The sequence below is a fragment of the Corvus moneduloides genome, chromosome 11 (genome assembly GCF_009650955.1).
Source record: "Corvus moneduloides isolate bCorMon1 chromosome 11, bCorMon1.pri, whole genome shotgun sequence".
Lineage (NCBI taxonomy): Eukaryota > Metazoa > Chordata > Aves > Passeriformes > Corvidae > Corvus > Corvus moneduloides.
This window is the reverse complement of record NC_045486.1, coordinates 16,320,641-16,340,080: the sequence shown is the minus strand read 5'-3', so window position 1 is coordinate 16,340,080 and position 19,440 is coordinate 16,320,641. Positions and strand designations below refer to the sequence as shown.

General features: G+C 45.3%; 3 protein-coding genes and 3 non-coding genes across 6 annotated transcripts; 1 reads left to right on the top strand and 5 right to left on the bottom strand.

Annotated features, from left to right (window-relative positions):
* Window positions 1-553: 553 nt before the first annotated feature.
* SPCS1 (signal peptidase complex subunit 1) lies at window positions 554-3,254 on the bottom strand. Its single transcript, XM_032121074.1, has 4 exons — window positions 3,061-3,254; window positions 2,067-2,126; window positions 1,662-1,748; window positions 554-740 (listed from the first exon to the last, which is right to left on the bottom strand). Exons 1-4 carry the CDS (start codon window positions 3,094-3,096, stop codon window positions 618-620), a joined length of 306 nt encoding a protein of 101 aa, XP_031976965.1. The 5' UTR covers window positions 3,097-3,254; the 3' UTR covers window positions 554-617.
* A 56-nt stretch (window positions 3,255-3,310) lies between these two features.
* GLT8D1 (glycosyltransferase 8 domain containing 1) lies at window positions 3,311-10,860 on the top strand. The gene is made up of 10 exons (XM_032121073.1): window positions 3,311-3,431; window positions 5,763-5,818; window positions 5,930-6,028; window positions 6,459-6,675; window positions 7,330-7,447; window positions 7,992-8,076; window positions 8,291-8,403; window positions 8,908-9,074; window positions 9,229-9,341; window positions 9,986-10,860. Exons 2-10 carry the CDS (start codon window positions 5,803-5,805, stop codon window positions 10,174-10,176), a joined length of 1,119 nt encoding a protein of 372 aa, XP_031976964.1. The 5' UTR covers window positions 3,311-3,431; window positions 5,763-5,802; the 3' UTR covers window positions 10,177-10,860.
* Window positions 10,861-12,438: 1,578 nt separating this feature from the next.
* On the bottom strand, window positions 12,439-19,409 carry GNL3 (G protein nucleolar 3). The gene is made up of 15 exons (XM_032121072.1): window positions 19,320-19,409; window positions 18,967-19,025; window positions 18,715-18,852; window positions 17,987-18,100; window positions 17,738-17,821; window positions 17,362-17,497; window positions 16,782-16,885; window positions 16,385-16,520; window positions 15,825-15,912; window positions 15,277-15,460; window positions 14,730-14,872; window positions 13,873-14,009; window positions 13,158-13,378; window positions 12,881-12,962; window positions 12,439-12,791 (listed from the first exon to the last, which is right to left on the bottom strand). Exons 1-15 carry the CDS (start codon window positions 19,330-19,332, stop codon window positions 12,703-12,705), a joined length of 1,728 nt encoding a protein of 575 aa, XP_031976963.1. The 5' UTR covers window positions 19,333-19,409; the 3' UTR covers window positions 12,439-12,702.
* Window positions 15,528-15,603, bottom strand: LOC116449667. Its single transcript, XR_004242490.1, has one exon. It is a non-coding gene; the product is annotated as a small nucleolar RNA SNORD69 (small nucleolar RNA).
* On the bottom strand, window positions 16,010-16,083 carry LOC116449666. Its single transcript, XR_004242489.1, has one exon. It is a non-coding gene; the product is annotated as a small nucleolar RNA SNORD19 (small nucleolar RNA).
* On the bottom strand, window positions 17,231-17,306 carry LOC116449665. Its single transcript, XR_004242488.1, has one exon. It is a non-coding gene; the product is annotated as a small nucleolar RNA SNORD19 (small nucleolar RNA).
* Window positions 19,410-19,440: the final 31 nt, after the last annotated feature.

Below are 19,440 nucleotides of genomic sequence, written 5' to 3'. Positions count from 1 at the left end.
TTTCCTGCCTGTAGCTGAAATACTGTAACCTCCGGCACCTGTGAGGGAGGTTACTGACATGACAGTAGAAAAAAAAATACCAAACCTATGGATCTTACATGCTCGAGTTACAATGTTTCAAGAGCTGTATTGTTACTTGCTCTTCCCAGGGAAATTTATTCTAAACAAAAACTGCCCCTCTGCAGTCTCCTATCCTAGAACAGTTATTTTCAGAACTGTGGGGTATGTACCATTTCACAGTATTTGTTACAACCTGGCACTAGTGACAGCTTGTTTTACACATAGTTGGACAGCTGTTTATTATCTTTTAGGCTATGGCAACAGCTTAACTAGAATTCATTTGATTCGCTGTGTTCCTTTTTAGTGAAATACTTGAGGTGTGACCTCCAGTAGCCTTCTGAAATAATTCCCCTCATCCCTGTGTTCCCAGTGACTTCCCAGCGACTGAAACTCCAGACCTAATTTCAAGCCTTCATGCTCCCTGCAGAGCTTGGTTGTACTCATGGTAGTATACAAAGTACTAAGAAAAAAACCCAAACACTAAGCCAAGAAGTATTACTCAGTGGAAATTAATTTAACAAAATTTAACAAAGTAACAGCGTGAAGAACCATCATTTTTAGCTTTTAGCATGTCTCTTTGGCTTCCTGTCTGCTGCCTTCTTCTCTTCCGTGCCCAACTCCTGGACAGGCAGCCACTTGAGGGGATTGCGGCGGTACATGGGCCACGGAGGGAGCGTCAGCTGAGGGCAAAGGAGTGGAGTCAGAATGTGGACACTGAGATGCTGAAGAGCTGCTCTGTACAGCTTCTTAGGAAAATCTTCATCCCTAACTAATTATCTATTAGTCCTAAGAAAACTCATTTACAGTTTACATTGCAAAGTCATACTAAGTATGTGACCAAAGCAGCCCAGGTCATTGCAAGGAGGAGGACAGCACCCACTCTGAAGGAAAAAGGACACCCCGGACTCCTGAGGTGACACCAGCATCCCAGCACCTCCAAGACTGCACTGAGACCCTCTCCTTGCCTGGCATCACGGGTAAGTAACTGCAGCCAGACGGACTAAGGGATGTTTAAGTAAGGAGCAGGTGGATGATGATGCCAGAGAATTACAGTGGCTTTTCAAACAGTGGAATGTGTGTGTGTGGCTTGAGTAGAGATTGGTCAAATCGGGTTTTATCTGAATGCTTGAAAGGTATAAGAACGACGTGTAAAACTGAATTGGGAATGCCCCAATAGGAGTGGGACACCTCTCATGCATGGAGATAAGGAATTACTTGTGCAATTCCATACTCTGCCTCCTTGTCTCTCTCCTCAGGCAGCAGGGAACAGCTGCAAAGTTTTCATGACAAGCTGCTACTGCACAGAAAGCCTCCCTGTCCTTTCTGTTAACAATGCTGCCAGCTGGACTTAACACTAACTTTTAACTGAAATGAAATATGAACTCAAAGGTGGTATTAAATTGCAAAAATCCTGCTAGCATTTCAAAAAAAGCACTTAGTGGCCTGCAGAGCACTTTATGCAGATCAAAGGAAGTACAAATATGTATTAATAAATCTGAATTACATAGCAAACATTAGTCTGCTGACAGCCCCTCAATTTAACAATTACTCCAGATTAAATAGTGCATGTATTTTTTGGTTTGGGGAAAAAACATTCTTACCAAACATGATAAAGCAAATCCAGCCATAACTATGTAGACAGTCCATCCAAACTGTTCAGTGATGTATCCATAGATGAAACCAATTACCTGGAAAATATAATTCAGAAAAAATCAAACTTTAAATGAAGAAAAGCATTTCCCATGACATGATTAAGTTGCAGGGAGTGGATTTAGGTAAGAAAATAAAAGTTTTTCAAAAGCACAGTTCATACATCTTTCTAACCGTTTCAAAATTGCAGGCCAACAATGAAAGTAAAAGATGGGAAGAAGAAAATTTTTAAGCCACGACAGTCCCTCTGACTTTGTTTAAAGCTTTTAGTGACCCGAAACAGTAAGAAAAATATTTGTAAGATCAGAAAACAAAATAGTCTTTTATGTTCTCACCCACAGGTCTACTATACTTACTGCAGAGACAAGAATGATTCCTTGAAAAATCTGTTCTGCTAATTTTTGGCCTTTGTAGTCCTGTGGAAAGAGACTCTTTTTAGTCAGTGATTTAAAACACAAACCTGCCCACTTAACTCTTTCAGGTTAGATCCTACAGTCTACCTGACCATGGGTTCTCAGCATTTTTGTTCAACTTTCAAACCAGATTGGAATTATTTTTCTTACAGTGTCTGTAAACACCTCCTCTGCAGGCTTGACCACATCACCTAGAAACAGAAGCAAGCACTGTCTGATCAGGGTAAGTAATACAAGTTCAAAATATCATTGCAGTCAGCTTAACATCACTAAGTAAAAGCTGTATCACCACAGAAGAGGGTGTGCCTGAGAAGGCACCTGTGTTTTGGAGATGACTGACATATAAATATCTCCAAGGTGGGTGCCAACAGGATGGTGCTAGACTCTCCTCAGTGGTGCCCAGTGACAGGATGAGGAGCAATGGCCATAAACTAAGACACAGGAAGTTCTACCTCAGCAGAAGGAAGAATTTTATGTTGAGGATGGCAGAGCACTGGGACAGGCTACCTAGAGCGGTCATGGAGTCCCTCTCTCTGGAGACATTCCAAATCCACCTGGATGCGTTCCTGCTCCAGGTGATCCTGCCTTGGCAGGGCTGGACTGGATGATCTCTAATGGTTCCTTCCAAACCCAGCTAATTTATGTTTGCATGACGTTAGAAAACGTGGCTCTCTGGAGGACACATTCCCTTCTGTCTGCCTATAGCACAGGCAGGAAAGCACAGAGAGGGCTTCCCTTAAACAGCTGCGTAGTACCATTCCTTTACAGCACCTCAAATTCCCAACTCCCAGGTCAAAAACCGGAATTACATGGATTCATCCTGCATCCCCCTAGTCGTGCCTCGTACACGGGTGCCAAGACCGCGCAGGGGCCGCTGAGCCCGCGTCCGGCCGTGTCGCCCGCAGTGCCCCGGTGCCGAGGCCCGGGCGGGCCCTACCATCTGCGTGGGGATGGAGCGGAACACGCTCAGCATGGCGGCGGCGCCTCTCCGGCTTCTTCCCGCTCCTCTTCGCAGCCGTCTCCTGGCTCCCGGTCGGGGCCCTGCTGTTCGTGGGGTGCGGCGCGGCCTCCCCGCGGCTACCGGCGCTGGTCGCGGCGGAGCGGAAGGCGGCTGCTGAGCTGGCCGGAAGCACGCCCCGTCCGACCCGCCCGCCCCGCCCAGAGCTCCGTCGGGCGGGGCTGCTGCCTCCAGCCCTGGCCATCGCCTTCGCGCCGCCGCCGCCGCCCCGGGGCTGCTCCGGTCCCGCTCCCCCTCACCCGCCGGGACGCGTCTCCTCGGCAACGGTGGCTTCGCCCCGCAGGACCCCGGCAAGTGCGAAGCGCCGTGGGGCCGCCTGTCGGGAGCCCGCACTGACTCGGCGGCCCGCGGGCCGCCCTCCCGCCCGAGCCGCCGCGGCCCCGGTGGCGCGGCGCGGGCTCGGCGCCTGGTGGCGGTCAGGCACCTTGGCGGGCACCCGCGGGGGCGCTGGCGGGCGGGCGGTCCGTGAGGGGCCGGGGCGCCGCGGGCGGTGCGGGAGAGCCGGGCACAGGCCCGCCGGCCCCGGAGCGGGGCTGTCCGCGCAGAGCAGCCCGGGGAGCGCGGTGTGTGTTTTATTGTGGTCCGTGACCATCCCTGGGCAGGGGCCGTTCTGTCAGTGCCCCCAGCCCGGCTGCCGCGTGTACCTGAGGCACCGGCCGGGTCTGGGTGCGCGGCACCGGCCGGGTCTGTGTGCGGGGCACCGGCCGGGTCTGTGTGCGCGGCACCGGCCGGGTCTGTGTGCGGGGCACCGGCCGGGTCTGTGTGCGGGGCACCGGCCGGGTCTGTGTGCGGGGCACCGGCCGGGTCTGTGTGCGCGGCACCGGCCGGGTCTGTGTGAGGCACCGGCCGGGTCTGTGTGCGCGGCACCGGCCGGGTCTGTGTGCGCGGCACCGGCCGGGTCTGTGTGAGGCACCGGCCGGGTCTGTGTGCGCGGCACCGGCCGGGTCTGTGTGAGGCACCGGCCGGGTCTGTGTGAGGCACCGGCCGGGTCTGTGTGAGGCACCGGCCGGGTCTGTGTGCGCGGCACCGGCCGGGTCTGTGTGAGGCACCGGCCGGGTCTGTGTGCGCGGCACCGGCCGGGTCTGTGTGAGGCACCGGCCGGGTCTGTGTGCGGGGCACCGGCCGGGTCTGTGTGAGGCACCGGCCGGGTCTGTGTGCGGGGCACCGGCCGGGTCTGTGTGAGGCACCGGCCGGGTCTGTGTGCGGGGCACCGGCCGGGTCTGTGTGCGGGGCACCGGCCGGGTCTGTGTGAGGCACCGGCCGGGTCTGTGTGCGCCTCAGTCCCGGCGCTGGGAATTGCAAAGTGCTTCGTTCCACAGCGGGACGTGGCGTTGTGCTCCACAGGCAAAGCTCCGTGTCCCGCCCCTGCCAGCAGTGCGGTGGTGCTCGAGACACGGCTCAGGGCAGGGATTTGTTGGGCTCCGCTGATGTGTCTGCCCTGGGGTAGAAATGCAGCAGCGGGAAGGAGGTGGTTGGTTCTGATACACGTAACAGTCGCAGTACAGTTTGTGGTGTTTTAATGTAGGGATTTCACAAGTCTGTCACCGTTTCTGGAAATTTGCAGGTTGTTAGAGATCTTCCTCTGTGTTACTTGAGAGCTCCTTGACACGCTAGGATATGCAACTCTTGTTCTGATTTCACCTTGACCCTTAAATCATGAAAAAGCATGTTTGAATTTCCTACCAAAATTGCATCAGTGTTGTGTTTTTACCCGCTTCTATAATATGATGGTGCTGCCTTCTTTCCCACTTTTGTGACCTGTTCCATGTGATGACACTTCAGGTGATACTCTGATATATATATTTTATGTAGAGAATGTAATGGTTTTTAAAGCATGTAATGAATCCTGTTTGTTAAAATCTCATAAGCACCAGAATCTTGCTGTTGGTTAAGCATGGAGAGAAACATGTAACATTTTATCTTATTGTTTGGGTGCTTCCAGTTCAGATAGTTAAATAAATTGTTTCAACAGCAAAGAAACCATACATAATTTTCCAGATCTTCTCAACTTACTTTTGACTGGCAGGAGTTTGGCTTTTTTATTTTTTTTTCTGACAGTGAAGTAAGTGGCAAGATCTGCATGTCTCTTTTTTATCTGTGAGATCTTTAGATATGTCATTGTATGTGGGGAGTGGTCCCTAACATGAGAAGGATGTGGACCTGTTGCAGCCCCTTCCAGTGCCTAAAGGGGCTCCAAGAGAACTGGAGAGGGACTTTGGACAAGGACATAGATGACAGGACAAGGGGGAATGGCTGTCAACTCTCAAAGGGCAGGTTTAAATTAGGTATTAGAAAGAAATTCTTCCTGCTGAGGGTGGTGTGGCCCTGGCACAGGTTGCCCAGAGAAGCTGGGGATGGTGTCTGTGCCCATGGCGCGGGTTGGAACCAGGTGATCTTGGAAGTTCCTTCCAACCCAACCCATCCTGTGATTCTGTGGTTGTAGTTAGATGCTTACTGAGACCATACTCACTTGTTAAAATGCGATGTACAGTTTTATCTGTTTGACAGAGGGAAGCATTCACTGCATTTGCCACTGAAACTGTTGTGACACTCCTGGTGATAGTGCACCATGCCTCATGGAAGAATGCACTGGGAGTGACTGCTGTATTTTTTTCTTGCAGGTTTGCAGGAGTCTCATTCTAATAAAATAAGAAAAGAAAAATGACATTAAGGAAAGGTATGTAAATCTGTGTTTGTCTTGTTTTGGTTTGTTTTAATATCTTTTGTATCTGGATTTCTCAGTCCTTCTCTGGTTATACTGATAAAGTTTTTTCTTCTTAATTTTCAGTGAACATTTCCATCCTTATAGTGGCTGTTGTCATATTTTTGCTAGTTATTCATCATAACTTCCTAAGCCTCAGTGACTTCTTGAGACGGGAATTGTCAGGTATGTTGGTTTTTATTTTAATTTAAAAAAAAGTAAATATTGTTTTAAGATTTGGTGGAAAAACACATGCTCTGGCCAGACAGAACCCACCTTGTGGTTTGGGTGGGGGGGAAGTTAATGAGGTTATAGACATGGCAGAGGGGACCAAAGATAAGTGCAGACTACTGTAGCTCAGCCTTTTAATATCTTGTGCTGTGTGTGAATGTGTGGTTAAATGTGTGCAGTTTTCTGTAAATGTGTGTGTATTCTATTCATTAGCATCTCAGATTCTCAAAAGCGATGCTCTGGGTGTTTGATACTGGCTCACTGTAATCCACACCTCAGCTCAGACATCCAAGTGTATAGCAGAAATAATGGAAGTGTTGGGAATTTTAGTGTGGTAATAATAATATATAGTAATAAAAACAAGTATGTCATTTATACTCCACAGATCCAAGCCCCTTAGGACTTCAGCCTATAGATTTCATTCCTGCAGCTCCCCAGAGTCTGACAGATGAGGGGAATGACAAGGAGATTTCTGTGGTCATTGCAGCGTCGGATGAGAGGCTCGGAGGTGCAATTGCAGCCATGAACAGCATTTACCAGCACACCAGATCCAACGTGGTTTTCCACATTGTTACTTTGAATGATACTGTGGATCACTTGAGGTAATGATCTTTTCATTGGATTCCCACAGCACTGTGTACTTCTGTATTTCTGAGAAGAGAGTGAGCTGCCTCTCCCTGGAGCTGCACTCCCCTGACTCCCAGCTCCATCTGCTGCTGCTTATGGCAGCTTTTTGACAAGGCTGCTGTGGGAGTCCCACCATTCCTTCCGGTCAGGCTTCAGGGATGCAAAAGAGACATCTTTTCCAGTGGGGTTATATCCAACCAGTGAGGGTGGAATTTGTTGGTGGAAGGGTTGTGAAAGGTACTTCTACATTTCATCTAAGCAATTCAAATGCTGGCAATCATGTTTCTCCATTTTTGTAGATTGTTGTTCGATCCTGTTATTTTTACCCCCTTCTGTCCACACGGATGGTTTTGGGAAAGGGCCTGTGATAATAGGACTGTGTATTTCTGATAAAACAAGAAGGGACCTTATACCTTTCACATGTCCCAGGTGTGCAGTTGCTGACCCTGGGCTTGCCCCTGTGGCCACACGGGACAGCACCGATGCTAGCACCGATTACATCCCAGATGTCTTTGCTGGGTAGGAAGTGAGTAGCCACATCAAGATCTGTGTCACTGTGAGTTGGATTTCTTGCTTTTCACTTGGTTTTGTCTCACCTAACAAGATCTGTGCCTTTCTCCTGCTTTCAGGATGTGGCTGAGGAGCACTTCTCTGAAAAATATGAGATACCGAATTTTGGATTTTGACCCTCGTGTCTTAGAAGGCAAAGTACAAGTGGATCCTCAAAAGGCAGACACCTTCAAACCAGTGAGGATGATATCGATTATTTTTTGCAATTACTGGTTAATAACAATACTTTGATGTTGGCTTTTGAACACAGCTAGAGATCAAAACCAAATCTGTTAGCAAAGAAGCAATTTTTCATAAAATCAATTTCCTAGATTTCAGTGAAAATTAATTTCTGGATAGTGAGAGATGGATTTGAATATCTACATATGCATGGCTGGGATCATTTTTTGCTGCTAGCCACAGTGAAACACAGCAGCTGGCATGTCAAGCATGCCAACACCTCAGAGATGCTGCAGATCTATATGGAGACATAAGAAATTCTAATATAGACCAGTTTTAAAGTTAGTTTATCAATGCATACATTCATGGTAAACCAGGAATTAATGGAACCTGTTTATTTTAAGTTACTTGTAGCATATTGCTGCCTATTTTACTTCCTTGATACATTTTGTCTTGGACATTACTGCCAAAATAAGTGCCAGAAAAATTAGTCGATTTCACATTTATTTGAACAATTCTTTTCATTTAATTCTTCACTTCTCTTGCTTTGCTGTTCTCACAGCTGACCTTTGCAAGATTCTACTTGCCCAACTTGGTACCTCATGCAGAGAAGGTCATCTATGTGGATGATGATGTAATAGTGCAAGGTATGGGACCTTTGTTAGCTGCCACTGGCCTTATGCTGAAGTCACTATCTCATCTCTCACGGAACCCAGACATTTCTGTAAAAATTTTGGAAATATTAATTAATTGGGTTAAACTGAGTAGGCTTATTTGATGTAACAATGGACTGAACAAAGCCTAACTCAGCACTAAGTCAGGATTGCTTTTGATTTTCCTGTGCTTACTTCCATTTTCCAGATGATATTGTTGAACTTTACAACACTCCATTGAAACCTGGACATGCAGCTGCATTTTCAGATGACTGTGACTCAACCAGTAGTAAAGTTGCTGTCCGTGGAGCAGGCAATCAGGTTAGTTTTAGTCCTATTCAATGGTAATAATGCTGTAGATCTCAGGCATTTGGGAATGTTCCAAATGCTGTAAACCTAAACATGTGACTGTCCCTGCCCAAACCAGTTTTACAAATGGGACCTGCAGTTTCTGTTCAGGCACAGTAAATTACTTGGAATTTTTGCTGTGCTTTACAATGAGAGCAATTCTCATTGTCAAACAGCAGGAGGTCTAAGAACATCTGAGGGACAATTTTTCATTTCTGAATGTGTAAAAAGTACTTTATCTGAGATTGGTACCATATTAATAATATATTAAGAGCATGCAGCATTCCTTAAAATAAGTAGTCTATATAATATTTTTAAAACATTATACCTATTAAGCTTTCTTTCTCTCATTTTAAAGGAAGAGATATTTGCTCTAACAACTTCAACTTACACCTGTCTGTTGTGAGTTGTGCAGAACTTTTCTTAAGGAATTTCACCGTATTTGAAGCTAATTTCTACTCTCTTTTTTCCCCCCAGTATAATTACATTGGATTTCTAGATTACAAAAAGGAAACCATCCGAAAGCTTGCTATGAAAGCTAACACCTGCTCTTTCAATCCCGGAGTTTTCGTTGCCAATTTGACTGAATGGAAATTACAGAACATCACTAAACAACTGGAGAAGTGGATGGCACTTAATGTGGTGTAAGTTCCCCAGGCTGGGGGTGGCAGCTGCTCAGGGCTTGGGTTCTGCTGGTGGCATTTCCCTCTTGAATGGGGGGCTGCACATGTATCTCTGGATTCCTGTTGTGCTGCTGCAAGTGAAAAATCAACTGATCAGCATCCTTTCAACTTCCAGAGAGGAACTCTACAGTAAGACTCTGGCTGGCAGCGTCACAACACCTCCACTGCTAATTGTATTTTACAAGCAGCATTCCAGTATTGATCCCATGTGGAACGTCCGACATCTCGGTACGTATGAAGCGTTTGTGGTACTGCTCCCTCAGGGTGTTTTTCCAGGTCTGTAGCTGGACACCTCGTGGATGATGCAGTAAAGTGAGCTTTTATTCCCCTACTCTGTGCTTTGTTCTTTAAGGAAAAACATCTTTGCAAAACCGTCTTGGGGCTTGTGGGCTTGAGTCTTTCTCAAACTGCTGGGGGTTAGTTCTTGAACTGACTTACTCACAAAATCCTTCTCATTTTCCACAAATGTATTGTACCTGATGTGATCCAAGGTGTTTCTTCCAAAACTGTTGAGAAGAACAGACATTCAGGTCTGTCCTACTGGTGAAACCCCAGTGCTGGGAGAGCTTTTTCAGGTTATGTTTCTGATGAGCAATACATTGGCTGCTCAATTCATCTGCGTGTTAAGCGGGTTTTAAAGAACTTGGAAGTTAAGGCAGTGTATGAAAATAGACACTGAGAGAGATCAAAGTGGCATTCCATTGCACCTGATTGGTTTTCACTTTGCCCTTATTTCTGCCTCCCCTATCACCTCCTTTCTCCATAAATGATAAGATTTCCTTTGTTAAATCCTTTGTTTTGAAGTTAATGATTGCATGTTTGTGTATCTGCTGCCTTTATTTCAAGCACTAATGCTTCTTTTTCAATTGAAGGGTCAAGTGCTGGGAAAAGGTACTCTCTTCAGTTTGTGAAAGCTGCCAAGCTGCTCCATTGGAATGGACATTTCAAACCCTGGGGAAGAACAGCTTCCTATGCAGAAGTCTGGGAGAAGTGGTATGTCCCTGACCCTACAGGCAAGTTCAACCTGATCCGCAGACACTCAGAAGCCTACGAAGCAAAGTAGAGTCCATTTGAATAAATGATGACGTTTTCTCAGGAAACTTCTGGAGCCAAGCAGAATATTTCTTTTAGCCAATTTGTATTACAGAGCCATCCTTGCCTTCTGGAGCACAAGGTGATGCACTTACTCAGGTGCAGTTCTGAAATGCACAAGTCCAAAGGAGGCTCGTGTCACCTGTGTGACACAAGATGCTACTCCAGCAGCACTACAGAAAACAAGGGAAGATCTCCATAAACGAGTACTTTTGTTTATGTCATTTCAGTTGCATTCTCCTGCTCTTTACTACAAGTCTTCTAGGGGAGGATCATTTTGTCAATTACAGAAACAAAGTTTCTAAGAACAAGATACAAATTTAGCTGGTCCTTGCACCAGCAAATCTTGCACAGTAATGTACTGTAATTAAGAGCTGCCTGGGTTTTGTTCTGAGTTTTGTTTTGTTGTTTTGTTTTGTTATCCTGTGAAATAATTCCCTCAACAACCCTGTCTTGCATGAAATCTCTCCCCAACCATTTCTGTTTAAGTCTTTCTTACAGAATTCTGTAAAATTGAATCCTTTTTGAAAAATGAATCCTTCAAGTATTATTTCACTATGCAAAATGGTTTTAACTGCCAGTGAACACTAAATGATTTTTTGTAAAGTGGTGGATGAAACTTTGTTCAAAAATAAAGCTAATTGTAACATGCTGACTTCAGCCTCAGGTAAATGGGAATATAATTCCAGTCTTGATCTAAGAAGTGTTTCCTTTGTACTTAGACACAGTAGCAAGTGACTGAAGCCAAAGTGAATTGCTCTGGTTGTTGTGAGAGCAATCTAATTCTGAAATAGTACAAAATACTTATTTGGAGACCAGGCTGTGTGAATTACAGATTAATTTTGTTATTGTGAGTTCCTCATAGTTCTCTCGAGGGAGCTTGGCTCTGCTATAGTTTTTCCTGCTGTGCCTTTCCTTGTCTGGGAACTCATCAAGTGAGATGCCTGTGCCCTCTGCAGCCAGCTGCCCCTCACCTGTGCTACAGGTAAGCTGGTTTGGTTTTTCATAGTTGTACTGTTGAGTGATTGAACCAATACATCCCAGCAGCCACTGTGACAACTATTCCAATTAATACAGGTTTGCATTCAAGTTGCTTGTGAAGAGCCCTCAGTGGAAGATGTTCAGACAAAAGGTTTTGTGTTCATGCAGTAACAGCTGAGTGTGCCTGGTCTGAAACACAGGGCAGCAGAGGTAAAGGACTACTTCATGACTGAATATGGTTTTAGTTTTGCTTTAGAAGGATTTCAAACTGCTTTTCTCTTTGCAGTCACTGCCTAGAGTTGTTTTTGTCATGGATGTGCCAATATGGTTTGTTACCTATTGTTTCTTTTCCTGGGTTTTGATGAACAAGAACCATTATTGTCCTTGAAGCAGTTAGGCAAAATGAAGTAAATTCACTTACCAACTTTGAAAGACTTTACTTGGATTAGCTGATGCCAATGTAATTTAGCTGAGCAGGCTGTGTTTTAGCAGGCTTAAAGGAACTGTGTCTGCACTTGACACCTTTTTAAGCTGCCTATGAGAATCTATGCCTCAGCATACATTGAGGGAAAACACATTTATCAAAGAACACAGAAATCATACTTTTCAGTTAATAGGGAAAAAAGAGATGCACAGGAGGAAGATGCTTAGTGTCAGGCATTTATTGTAAACGCTTAATTCTTTGAGCAGTTGCAGGGCCTCTTGGCAATTCTCTTGCTCTACCAGTTCTGCTACAGGCTAAGGACAGTAGCACATCCTTATTGCACAGGGCAGTGTTTTGCTTTATATTTACCAGTTATTGCCAGGTGTAACAGGTGCCATCAGGAAACAACACTCTTGTTCAAGAGCACTGTAAGATAAATCAACTTGTTCCCCAGTGGAGATGGATTACTAATATAATCTCAGCTACCATTCCCAGTGAAGGTTCAGAACATAAAACAGTGTTTAGATAAAGTACCTAGTTACTCCACTGTAAAAGGAGCATTTTCTAGCTAACTTTTACATGTGAAAGTTCTACAGGTTCTGCAAAAATATACTGAAAAGTTACTGTCTGAAATCATGCTCTAGGGGTAAAGTCTTTGTAATTCTCTAGGAAAATCAATTAAATTTTGTGCAGGCATGAAAATTTACTTTGAGATTTAATTGTCTGAACATGACTAGAATGAAACATTAATCATTTTTTTTCAAAGATGAAGTGTTTGTCCTCTTAAAAAGTCTTTTTATAAGGCAAAATGAACAGACTAAGCACGTCTATTAGGAATTTTTAAAATAGGCTTTAATATAGGAAATAAACTCTAAGACTTAAAGCTGGGTAACAGTTTTCTAGACCTGTATAAAATCTGGAACTGTCAAGGGAGATGCACTATTATGTACATTATTTGACATAGCAACAATTGAGTCTTTGCAGCAGCTCTGGTTATGCAGCACTACTCCAGCTTCTGCTGCAACCCAAGTCTTCCTGACTCTTCTGAAAGGCAGTAGTAACTCTCCAAACAGTGCCTTCCCACCTGATTTGTTACACATAGTCTGTATTAAAATCATAGGCATCATCTTCATCTGCTGGTTTATCTAAGCTGAAGGACAGTGATCTGGAACGTTCATTTCCTGAGAAGACAAAATCATGAGTTAGTGAAACCTGTGCAAGTGCTGGGGCACCAGAGCCCATCCTTCAAGCCAGGGTTCCGAATACACACCTGCCGTCTGCTCTTTGGAATTTGTAGGATTTGTTTGTCCTTTTCCAGGCTTTGTTTTTCTGGTGACCTGAACTTGGCTTTCCTAAAAGTCAGAGGTCAGACATTATTTAAACATCACTAATGAAATCTCCCATGTAAATGAAACCTAACAGAGCCTGGGGATAGTGTGGGTGTCCCCTTGCTTAGCTGAGCCTCGCTGCTGAGGCCAAGTGACTTGGAACAGTGCTGTTTCCTTGATTAAGGAAAAAAGCCCAACCCTAGTGAAACCCTCATTTACCTCTTCCACATCATCATCATCATCTTCTTCCACATCATCTTCATCATCATCACTTTCTGTGAATTCCTCTTCCTCCTCTTCTTCCTCTTCCTCCTCCTTGCTTGTTTCCATGTTTGCCCACTCTGGTCCTTCCTCTATCACTTTATTTTCCTCTATTGTCCCATTTGTCATACCAGCTGACTGAAAAACAATGCTGCTTGCTGGGCTGGGGTGTTTTAAAGCTGCAGAAAACACAGAAGTGTCTGTTCAGTCCCTGTCAGCCAGCACAGATGTAAAGCCCAGCCTCCAAGAGGGGACACTGCAGTTCTGCCCCCTCCCTGCCATAGACAGGGCTCCCACACAGGGTTCTGCCACCAAGGCAAGGACAATTCTCTGAGAAAAGCTCTCCCTAAGGCATCTACAGAAAACTACTAGGAACTGGAAAACTTGGATCTGAGTGTAAGTAAGTCTACCTAAGTAGGTTTAGATTAAATAGCAGGAAAAAATTCTTTCCTGTGAGGGTGGTGAGGCCCTGGCAAAGGTTGCCCAGAGAAGCTGTGGCTGCCCCATCCCTGGAAGTGTTCAAGGCCAGGCTGGATGGGGCTCTGAGTATGAGTGAAAGGCGGCCCTGCCCATGGCAGGGGGTTTGGAACAAGATGGTCTTTAAGGCCCCTTCTAACCCAGGCCAATCTGTGACTCTATGGTTAATGGGAGTCTGTTACAGTAACAGTCCTACCTTGAACAGTGTTGCTGTTTTCTTCTTCTAGGTTATTTAAATTAAAGCCTTCCTGCATTTCAGCTATTTTTTGTTCTGTAAGATAGGGTGGTGGCTTCTGAAATCCTGGAGGTTGTGAGTAGTACTTTATTCTGGCTCTGAGAAAATAAAAATCAGCATTAAAAAACAACTGAAGATAACATAGTTAAATTGCTGTATTTAAAAATAAAACCCAAAGCATAAAGCTCTCAAACTGCTGAGTTAAACTACTCATGTACTAATATCTGTTTAACAGCAGTTCAATAGCTATTTAAATTTGACTCTGAAGCTGTCCAACAGTATTAAGTGGATAGCCCACTCCTGAGAGGAAAAAGCAATGGCACACTGTCACCACAGGTCACCTGTAAAAGCATGAGCTGTAAAAGCAGCTGAGTCACTTGAGCAAGGGAGATAGTCACAGTCAGTTACTGATTCTGAGTTACATTTATTCGTACCCTCACAATATAGGAACCACCCTAAATTTCCACAGAAAGTTTGCTACATCCTTTCCTGTCTAGAAGAGGACTACATGGACTTGGTATTTGAGAGGAAAGCAGATTTCCATAACAGAGTTACAGCCTAAGTCAGCAAACTGTCTATGGAGTAACACGCAACAGGCTTTGACTCTTCTTGTGTATCCTTCACTACTTTAGGAAATTATCTGTGGATGGCATTCTCCAAATCTGTTGGACAATCCAGCTCTTTACCCAAGTAAAATGTGGGAAAGGAAGGGAAAAAAGCAGCCTCTCAAGTACTTTGCTGGACTCGGTGCTTCTGCTGTGCTGGATTAAGAGTGAGAAAAAGGTGAGCAGCATAGAGCAAGTTCACAGCATACGTACCCTGTCCAGTCACAAAGCACTAATTTAGCCATATTTTCTATGTCAGGAACACCTCCCTTTTTCAGCATGCCCCTCTTCTGAGCCAGTATAGATAAAAACTCTTCAGGGTCCCTGAAATCTGGGATATTATAGTGCATCATTATCTAGGACAAAAGAAAACAGCACATTCAGAAAGGGATGCCCACCTTTCACACAGTTTTAGGAATAAAAGAGCAAATCAAGTTGGTAACAGTGAGGACAGAGTAAGTGAAAAGCTGTTTTTCTCTTGCACGTGGGAGTAAACATTACAAAGCAAATGCCTACTTCATTAACAAATTCATCTGCCATTCACCCAGACTCGTGGGTGTATAGAGACAGCACACTGGTCTGTGACAACACTTCTCACAGAACTGAAAGGCAATTAGGCATAGGTTAATTTGCTTGAAACTAGAGTGAAATCAGAGTTGGATCTGAGGTCTTCACTGTAACTATAGGACACAAAAAGAATATCATCCTTTTTCACTCTCTGATTGTGTGATGAGGTCTTAAAAGCAGTGTTGGAGCTCACCTGCTGCTTACTGCAGTGATTTATGATGGCATTTACTCCTTCGAGCACATCTGCTGAGTCTGATCCTTCAGTGTCTATGATACTTCTCAAGGCCAGAGCCAGGGTACTGTTGGAAGGATCTGCAATTATACTTGGACTGTCCAACATCTTTGTCTGTTTATCGAGGTGCACAATTTGCATGGACCTATTCAGGGAGAAAAGCACTGTGAGTAGATAATCAGTGAAGGGACTGGTAAGGGTGAGGGATGCAAGACACAAAGCTCAGTGTTGGATTGAATGTACTTCATACAGTCAGTTCCAGTGTTTTGTCATCATGTGCTTTGTGTAGGATAGAAATTTAAACATACAAAACATCACGTTTATGCACTGTATCCCCTGGAGAGAGCTTGTATCACACAGATCAGTCCCTTTCATCTGGCAAATTTTAATGTGCATTTAAAACTGCACAACGAAGGTGTGCTTTGCCCCTACTGGATTGAAACACAAACTCAAGGTAACTGGAACAAAACAAACAAGGAAAGGAACAGCTTTTATGAGACTGAGCTTACTTGGTAACACCTCTTGCCAGGCCAACATTGCAGGCACGCTTTCCTTTAAGACTGTTGATTATGCTGCTCTTTCCCACGTTAGGGAAACCTGAGGAAAATCACATAAATCCTTGCAAGTTAAGTGAAAAAACAGCTTTTAACACTGATCAAAACTGCTTCTTCCAGGTATCTTTGCTAAGGTACAGCATTAGTGTGAGATCAGAGTTGGATCTGAAGTCTTCACTGTAGAAGTAAGACAAAGAATGTATCCTCATTTCTCACACTTGTAGTACTTGTGGTGCTACATTCAGTGGGATTTTTGCCAGGCAAGTGGAAGGCAGTGCCAATGGAGCACATATCCTGCCTTCCTTGTGCTCCCAAAGCTCCCCATGCTACACATGGAAGTGCACCATGGATCACTGTCAGCTCAAGTACTACAACACTGAGAGCCTTAGAGCAGAGAACAATGACTAGAAAGCACATTAGCAAACCAGATGTTAGCAGTTTTACCCAGTCAGATATTTACAGGATCTCAAAGCTTTAGGGAGAAGGAAACTCCTCCTGTTTCTCCAAACACTTACCTACCACCCCAACCTGAATGCCTTTGTCTTGGGTCTTGCTGTACTCTTGAAGAAGCTTCAAAAGGCATTTGCTGCCGAAATATTGAGAGGTTTCTGAGAAATCAACACGTGCACGTCTTTTTGTGACCTGTTCCTGCTACAGGATTCAAAGGCAAAAAAATCCTGTGGTCAGGAGCTATTAAGGAAGACAAAATATGGATACTTAGATTTATTCATCTACTGTAATTTCAATGGTAAGAATTCCCCCACTGTACTGCAAAGCTCAGCTGAAGTGTAAAGGCACATCCATCAGTCACGGAAGTGCAAAACCAGGGGAAAAGGAACTTTAAAGATGGCTCAACATGTATGACTACAAACACACATGACTTCCTCACAGGACAGCTTGCAGTGCTCTTACCATAGTCTTGTCCTTCATCATTGTTGCTGACTTAAAAGCAACTGTTGGAAACTCCTTCTTCAAATAATTCAACCATTTCTCTAAGTTGTCCTTTGGCACCAAATCTGGAAAGAATAGCAGTTTTTTCACTCCTTAAATGAATCTTATTATGACAAATAATGTTTGGCTGAGAACTCTAGTAAAATACTGGGTACATTCCCTCAAGGCACCCAGTGTGTCTTTTTCTGCCTTAGCAGAACACATCACAGTTACATTTCTGGCCTCTGTATTAGGTTTTTGATGCTGGGGTCTAGCTAGAAGACTTTGTATGGTACAGAGTGATGTTCTGTGAAGGATTATCCCACAATCCCTGCAATGGCTACTCTACTACAAAGCTGCCTTTGCTCTTGTTGTTGCTCTTGGTATTTTATTTTCTTTTTTTAGCTGCTGGTAACTCAGTAATTTCCACCCTTTTTAGCGAGCTCAGAGTTGGATCTTATGTCTTCAATGGAATCTCAGATTCCTTTAAAATCTTCTTCATAGCTCACCTACCACAGAACCACAGTGCCAGTAACACTTTGAGAAAACCTGTGTTTCTTACCAATTTTGTTCAGAACCAACAGCAGCTTTTTGTTTCCTCCAGAGCAAGTGACAGCTTGCTCCAGCTGAGGACACCGGCAGCCCATTGGATCTCTGGCATCCAAAACCTCCAGAACCACATCTGAGGCCTCAAGCACCTGGCTCAGAAAAAAGACAAGATTCAAATAAGACATCACAGACCAGATGACAACTCTGGAATAGCTATGGCTTACAAAAATAGTTGTAAACACTTTGTGTTGTAAAATCCCTTACTTCAGGGTTCTAGTTTATCACAGACAAACTTCATGTTCTGAACAGCAATACAAAAAAAGGAAAATAACAAGTGGTCTCATTGCTGACTCTCATCTAATGATATAAAAATAGTTGAAGCATTTCACCTTCATGAGCTCTCTGCAGAATGATTTCTTTGAATTTTTATTCAGCAGCTTGTTAGTCTTTCCTTTAGACTTGCCAGGGGATTCCTGAAGCAAATAAAAACAAAAGGTAATTATTTAAATGAGAATTAGAGTGTAATACTTGTGTGCATATTCAGCATGAAAATGTAACACATAACATGCTGCTTAAGAGGTGCAGTTTCAGGATGACTTCTAGAGGTTCAAAGAATCAAAATCATACAGAATACCTACCTTTCCCTCTGCTTTTTCCTTGATTTTGGCCGCATTCTTTTTAGCTTCCAGCTTCCTCTTCTTTTCATGTTCTTTCTGTCTGTTGAGCTTCTGCTTTTGTTTCAGTTCTTCAAGCTGATTGCAAACAAAAACCCAGGCCAGATAAACCATTTTTGAAGGTGGTAAGGAAGAATGTTCTTTCTCCCCATTTCTGACTGAAGCTCCTGAGACTGCTCAGTTAGAAGTCCTGGCTGTCCAAGTGACTCTAGGAACTCTTTTTTTGCATCCTACTCAGAGGCAACCATCCATCAGCTTGATCCCAAAACGGCAGTTCCACAGCAACCACTACAGCTGATAAAGGTGCTGCTCCCATGTCACACTAGTCTACACTGCAGACAGAAGATCCCTATTTTCTGTGTAATCACATAATGCCATGATTTAACGCCCAGCACTCTGATGGGACATCTCTGTAACCCAGCAGCACAGGTAATTCTGACTACATTAGAAATGCCACGTCCAGCATGTTTATATGCACAGTGAGAAAACGAAGGTTAAAAACAAAAGAGCAAGTCGTTGCACATTGTACAACGCTGGAAATAAATATATTATTTTTCCAAAGCACGAGTCTACTAGGACCGTCTACAGTCTGCCATGACTGCACCTCTGAGCGCACACTTATGCACATAAGGCCTCCTTAAAGACAGAGATGGTCTCGGTTCTTATCCTCTTTACCACAAACTGTATTTTACCCTCTGCTTTCTTTGCTCCGCTTCCCGCAGAAGCTCTTCCTTAAACGGCGCGGCACTGGGAATTCCGGGATCTTTCTTGGGCTTTTTGTGTCCGCGTTTCTTGGCCTCCTTCCTGACTTTTCGGTGGTGTTCTCTGATCTGTAGACAAGAACAAGAAAACTTTCTCAGTCTAAGGCCAAAACCCATCAAAGCACCGGCCCCAGAAACGCAAACCGCAGCGATGGGGGCCGCGCACGGCCGGGACTCACTCACCTTCTTCTGGATCTTGTAGCGCTTGTGGCAGCTCAGCCTCTTGCTCGCCTTCCTCAGCTCTGCAACGCACCGCGCCCGTCAGCGCCGTGGGCTGATACACACATCCCCCGCCACCGGGGCGCGACCGAGCTCCCACCCCCGCGTCCCCCTGAGATCCCGGCCTCGATTCCCCCGGGCCGGGCCGGGCCGCCGTTCCCTCGCCCCGGTCCCCGATTCCCCCGTCCTCGATCGCTGCCGCTCGCTTGGCCACCGGGCGGCCACCACCCCCCGGTGCCAGGCCGCCTCCCGCTGCCGCCTCCTCCTGCCCCCGGTGCGCCCCCGGTGCCCCCCCCGGTGCCGCTCCCGGCGCTCACTCGGCCGCTTCATGGCGCCGCCACGTGCTCCCGCCGGCGGGCGCTGCCGTAAAGCGCGCCGGCGCTGCCCCGCCGGGGTGTCGCGCGGGCTCGGCGCGTTGGGCGGCCGGGCGCGCTTTGC